Source organism: Stegostoma tigrinum, unplaced genomic scaffold, assembly GCF_030684315.1.
Source record: "Stegostoma tigrinum isolate sSteTig4 unplaced genomic scaffold, sSteTig4.hap1 scaffold_790, whole genome shotgun sequence".
NCBI classification, from domain to species: domain Eukaryota; kingdom Metazoa; phylum Chordata; class Chondrichthyes; order Orectolobiformes; family Stegostomatidae; genus Stegostoma; species Stegostoma tigrinum.
Genome location: NW_026728737.1, coordinates 19,320 through 25,773, shown reverse-complemented (window position 1 = coordinate 25,773; position 6,454 = coordinate 19,320). Strand labels below are relative to the sequence as shown.

Here is a 6,454-nt window from a genome sequence, read left to right as displayed (position 1 = left end):
ATCTTCCCTTCAGCACTTGGTGAATTGTTTTCTCATATCCTGCTGGTTGCTCTCGATGTGCCGGCGTATGTGTGTGACTGTATATTTGCTTGTATATGTGTCTGTACATCTGCCCACATATGAGTATCTACAAGCATTTTGTTTTAATTCCTTCATGGGATGTGGGCATCACCAGGCAAGCCCAACATGCTTCATTGCTGTGGACAGGTGATTGAGCTGTTTGGGTGTTCTAGGATTTTGCTCCAGTGGCGATGCCAGTATGTTGTATAGTCTATCCCGTTTAATTATTCGTAGAGTTTTTCTTGCCAGCTGGATGCTGTGCTTGTATTCACAAGAGTTTAGAAGTATGAAAGGGTATTTGATTGAAATGTATAAAATTCTAAAAAGTTAGACTACATATAGAGAGGGTGTTTTCCTTTAGCTGGAGAATCTGGAATTAGGGGACAGCATCTCAAGATCCAAGGCGGATCATTAGAACAGGGCCAAGGAAAGAAGATGGTTAACCTGTGGAATTTGCTACCACAAGGCTGTGAGGAATGAATCACTAAATATATTCAAGCTAGTGTTTTTTTTAAAGATAGTAAAGGTATAAAGGGATATGGAGTGAAAACAAGAATGTGCTGTTGAGCTGGAGAATCAGCCATGATCGTGTTGAATGCAGAGTGAGTTCAAAGGGCTGCTCCTGCTCTGAATTTCTGATACTAGGCAATGTGAAGGCAATTAATAAAAACTTCTGTCAGTGGTTTACAATGCCTTTATGATGGCTATTGGATCCCAGCTGTTAATGTGGACATTCTTCAGGGTGTCTACCTTAGTAGAACATTCATGAACTGAATTTCTGTTTCTTTTAATAGCCTGGGCGATGATGTATTAATCTCCTTCCTTTTTCAGGTGTTCCACAAGACAAATCTGTTACTAATGTAGGCCTGTCAGGGAGGGGCAGGGGCCGTCCGAAAGGATCTGGAAGTACCTCAAAAGGTTCAGGGAAAAATCGAGGCCGCAAGTCTACTGCTGGCAGTGCTGCAGCAATGGCAGGAGCCAGGGCTGGTGCAGCAGCAGCTTCAGCTGCTGCATATGCTGCATACGGGTACAGTGTATCAAAAGGTAAGGAGCAGATGGAAGCTCCCAACAGTGTCTGCCTTGGAACAGTGGCAGCACACACTCTTCCCTCTAAAGACTCGATGTAGTGTCATCATTGGCGCACTTGTACTAACCTCACTGCTCATGGCTGAAGTAAAGTCCATTAGTCTCATTAGCATTGGGTGCAATTTCATACCATGTCAACTTCAATTTTCAACAGAAGTGAGAATTGTTTGAGCTATATAAAGCAAGTGTACCTGTTTCATTTACTGTCTGAAGTTAGTTTATCCAAATAAACCCATTGAGATTGTAATCATTTTCCTATCCAATATCAAGGTAATCAACAGTATGACCTAGGGATCCCAATTAAGAATACTTGCTTTACAGCATATAGTGAAATTGATTGTGTGATTCTCCTTATTCTAAATTATACCCACATAAATACTCTTATTAAACCAAGTCACTGGTTCACACCAACAAGTGGATATATTTACTCCAGGCAAGATAATGAACCTAAAATCAAACATAAAAGTGCAGCAAATAATCAAGATGCTACTTGCTTTCCTTAATAAGAACCTTTAATCAGAATTGCATTGCTGCAGCTGAGGTCTGGCCTACTTCTTGTGTCATTCTGTGCTATCTACAAAACATTTGAGGTGAAACTATTCCATCTATCCTGACTTCTATTGGTTTTCATTCTCTGATCACCTCTATTCTCGGTTGACTCATGCTCTCCTGGCACTGCATTCCCTTCATTCTCCAATTGTATTTGTCATTGACTTGACTCATACTTCCCCTGTGCAGATGTTCTGCCCTGTCTCCACCTTGGTGACACTTAGAACGTAGAAAAGTACAGCACAGTACAGGCCCTTCGGCCCACGATGTTGTGTCATGAAATATTCCTAATCCAAAAATAAAATAACCTAACCTACATTCCTCTCAATTCACTGATGGCCATGTGCATGTCCAGCAGTCGCTTAAATATCACTAATGACTCCGCTTCCACGACTACCACTGGTAAACTATTCCATGCGCTCACAACTCTGAGTGAAGAACCTCCCTCTGACATCTCCTCTATACCTTCCTCCTAACACCTTTAAAACTATGACCCCTCTTGGCAGTCAGTCCTACCCTGGGGAAAAGTCTCTGGCTATCGAGACTATCCATGCCTCTCATTACCTTGTACACCTCGATCAGGTCACCTCTCTTCTTCCTTCTCTCCAGAGAGAAAAGTCCGAGCTCAGTCAACCTCTCCTCGTAAGACAAGCCCTCCAGTCCAGGCAGCATCCTGGTAAACCTCCTTTGCACCCTCTCCATAGCCTCCGCATCTTTCCTATAATAGGGCGACCAGAACTGGACACAATATTCCAAGTGTGGTGTCACCAGGGTTTTGTAGAGCTGCAGCATAACCTCACGGCTCTTAAACTCGATCCCCTTGTTAATGAAGGCCAAAACACCATATGCTTTCTTAACAACCTTATCCACCTGGGTGGCAACTTTGAGGGAGCTATGCACTTGAACACCAAGATCCCGCTGTTCCTCCACACTGCCGAGAATCCTGCTTTTAATCCAATATTCAGCATTTAAGTTCGACCTTCCAAAATGCATCACTTCGCATTTATTCTGGTTGAACTCCATCTGCCATTTCTCAGCCCAGCTCTGCATTCTGTTCCTCTTGGTTCCTCACTGAACCCACTTCAAAATTCCCACTTCTGTTCATCCATTTAGATATTTCACTGAGAATTTGGTCACAGTTATGACATGAATGATGAGTCTTTAAATGACCAACCAGACCAGGTTTCCCTGCAGCACCCAGGAACCACATAGTGATAAAAGGGTTACCGGGGGGACGTTAAATGAGGGGTGCAGTGATCAAGCAATTGAATCCTTCCTGACAGCTTGGCTGCTCTTTATTTTTGAAGTAAAGCAATCTGGTTAGTGATTGACTATGCTCCAAGTAGAAAAAATGGTTGATACAATCGAGCAAGCTTTATTCATTATCGATTAATGTGCAACTCATTAAATTAACTAGTTATTTTCTTTTTATGTTTTTGAGGGTGAGGTTGAACTCCTGCATGTTTATTAATCAGTATTTGGAAATTTACCCTGCATAACTTCTGCTATACGTGTCCAGTGAGTGTTTGGGGGAGATTTACTCTATCTAACCCTGTGCTGTCCCTTCCAGAGGGCGCTTGATTGGTACAATGTAAAGGCAGCTTTATTCTGTATGTAACCATATGCTGTACCTGTCCTGGGAGTGCTTGGATGGGGACAGTGTAGATAAAGCTTCACCTAACTTGTGCCTACATTAGATTTCCTTGGTGCCAAAATCAATATGGTGCTCATGCAAATGTGCCAGCACTAATATCCCTCCCACTTTTGTGAAACTGTGGATGAATTTGAGATTTACATCTGATTGTGACTGTTGACTCATTTTTGCTTTTGAATCTCAAGATATGTTTTTCTTGAATCTCCAGGTATGACAGGAAGTGGCCCTGGGCAGTCTCCCCTCTCTTGGCCAACGAGCACTGCCACCTTTGGAATGATGAGCACCTCCCCCTTGAGCTCCCCTCATAGCATGTCGAACAGTGTCCCAGGAACACCCCAGACTCCAACTGATACGAGCACACCTTCACCGTCCCCCAGCAAGAAGGCCAGCCGAGGCCTGGTTCAGCCCCCAGTTGTTGGGGGCCGGTAACCATGAAAGTACTGGTGTGGATTGGGGAAGGGAAAGGCTGCAGTGAGTGGACAGGGGAGGGAGGGCAGGTCGCAAGATTTTGATGTTTAAGGGTTCAGAGTTGTTTTAACAGCCGAAGTGAAATCATGGAGAAGCCTTTTTCCCTCTGAATGACGTGTACATAATGTTTACCAGGAGAGCACAGAATCCTTGTTTGTTTCTTTTTGAATGTGCTATTTTTTTATAGATGAATTTGTAAATATGTACAAAAAAAAGTGAGAAATCAAACAAACTGCTATCTTTTACTAACCTGACAGAGACTGGTGAGATTCCAGCCAAGTGATGAATAGTAATTTTATGGAGAGATTGTATGCGTGTGAATTTTTACTAGTTTCCAGTGCTGAGAGGTAAACATTCTGAAGTCCTTGTGTTTTAATTTGCAGAGGCGGAAGCTATTTCCCCTTGAGAACAGAAGCAGCATTCAGCTTCCTGTGCCTTCCTCTAAGCCTCCTCCTTCCTCATACCACTGTTATGTTTGCATCAGTCAGCTACCAGTGACTGCAAGTGGCACCTGCTTAAGAGCCGCAGTGACCCCTGGACTGGCCAGGACAAGCCTCCAAGTATAAGTCCCGGTCTGCTGACTGTTGGCAGTCAGTGCACATCGAAGCTTGTGAACTGTAGCATCCAGTCTGCATTCCCACTCCCATTGTTACTCATGTAAAGACTTTGGCAGTCAGTTAATGTTAGAAAAAAGTCACATTTACTGTTGGAAATTCTCAGCAGAATTGTCAGCCAACGGGAGGAAGAGAGCAGATGCTCGCTTCTTTCTGTGTCAGAAACTGACAGACCTACTATGCATTTCCAGCTCCTCTTCAGTGTGAATAGAAAGTGGCCATGTCGTGACCCGATCTGAAACTCTCCAGCAGTGGTGGAAGCTGTGACTAGTTCAGGATAATTCCTCAAGTAGCAGAGTGTTATTGCTGTGTTACTGCAGATACCGACACAGTCCAACAAATATTAATATTCAGAAATCACATGGGAAAGGAAGGGGCATCTGCCGGATACACTTTGTAATCCCTGTTCCTAGCACAGTTAATGGCACCAGCATGTGATAGCTGCTTGAAATCTAAAGGATATAATGATCTAGAAACGTACACAGAACATTAACATTCCTTCCATGTGAAATTTTATGGAGGATATTGCATGGCTAAGGCTGTACAACTGTTTGATAATCCAGCATGTTATGTACTGGATTTGGATTGAATTCTGCACTTCATCCCAAAGTTCCAAATCTCTCCTATGTTGCCATTAATAGGTGCTGAAAAGAGCCCAGAGGTGGGACAATAATACACTTCCACTCTATTGTATAGTTCTGGTTATGTACAAACAGTACTTTGTCATTGAGAATGTATAAACCACAAGTTCCTCTGCAGAATTCAGACTAAATTTAACATGCTAATCGTTGCAGTAGAGTAATAAATGTGGTCCCAGCTGCAAGTTAGCTGTTTCTCCTCATGTTGCCCACTTTCTCACCCCACCCCAATGTCTGTCCCTCTCCACTCCTATTGCGCACCCTGTAACCTTCTCTCACTGCGCTACCTATCTCTCTCTCTTCCTCCCCCCACTAACCCCTTCCTCTTCCTGTGTCGGTGTCTCTTTCTTCCCCATCTGACCCATTTTAGTCTTTCTCTTTTCTCTCCCTCCTCTATCTCTCTCTCTTCACCACCCACCCCCCACCATGCCCCGATACTATGTACCTTCTCTCTGTCTCTTTCTCCCACTCACCCCCTCTCTCTTTCTCCCTTCTGCTACCGCTTTCTCCTCTTGTCTGTCTGTTTTTCTCTTTTTCCACCCCCTCCCCTACATCTCTTGGCCTTGTCTCAATCTCCTCTTTCTTTCCTATTCCCTCTTGTTCAGTGTATCATCCATCCTGTTACCCACCCTGTGCTTGTTTGTCAATTTATTTGAGATATGGAGCATTGAGTCACAGAATAACCTTCCTGAGAGCTGCCTTCTGTTTAACGTTCAGCCAGAACCCTGGGAGGGGCTACTGCACCCCATTTGGGTGGACCAAAACACAACAAAGGAAGGTCAAGAAATTGGAGGCTAGATTTTGAAATCAATAGCCAATATATTGTAAAGTGGGAAATATACAGTATTTTAAGCAATGAGAACAGATGAAGTCCTTTAACATTCTAAATTATATCAAGGTTAAAATCCATAGTTTAGTATCTGCAATTATTACTGCTCTTCAGTTGAACCCACTGTCCCTTTCTTGTGTTGACAGGCTTGGTGTTGCCTTACATCTCTGATTCACCGGCTGCTTAGTTTTTCCATCCAGTGGAATGGATCTGTTGAAAGACTCCATGTATAATTTAGGAGACATTGTTCTACTTGTATGAGAGACAGTGTGAACAACCTCTTTCTTTCTCTCTCTCTCTCTCTCTCTCTCTCTCTCTCTCTCTCTCTCTCTCTCTCTCTTCCCCCCCCCCCCCCCCCCCCCACCCCCAATGAATACAACAGAACTCCAGACACTAAGATACACTGACATGAAGCAGTTTGATGATCTAAACCCTGGACAGCACCAGCCAGGGTACAGGTGACTGTATCATACTCAGATCACATCCTTTATCCTTTCTGCAGGTTGCATTCCACTTCTAGCCAGTGTGCACTATCTTAACAGCTACGCCTACCCTT

The 6,454-nt window shown here is 43.6% G+C and overlaps 1 protein-coding gene across 1 annotated transcript; it reads left to right on the top strand.

Moving 5' to 3' along the window:
- Window positions 1-896: 896 nt before the first annotated feature.
- LOC132209271 (chromatin-remodeling ATPase INO80-like) lies at window positions 897-6,244 on the top strand. The gene is made up of 2 exons (XM_059644404.1): window positions 897-1,104; window positions 3,558-6,244. Exons 1-2 carry the CDS (start codon window positions 1,029-1,031, stop codon window positions 3,776-3,778), a joined length of 297 nt encoding a protein of 98 aa, XP_059500387.1. The 5' UTR covers window positions 897-1,028; the 3' UTR covers window positions 3,779-6,244.
- Window positions 6,245-6,454: the final 210 nt, after the last annotated feature.

Excerpts from the sequence above, each read along its gene's own strand:
- LOC132209271 (XM_059644404.1), top strand. The coding sequence starts at position 1,029 with ATGGCAGGAGCCAGGGCTGGTGCAGCAGCAGCTTCAGCTGCTGCATAT. Across the intron at positions 1,105-3,557 it reads CGGGTACAGTGTATCAAAAG|GTATGACAGGAAGTGGCCCT; the intron begins GTAAGGAGCAGA and ends TTGAATCTCCAG.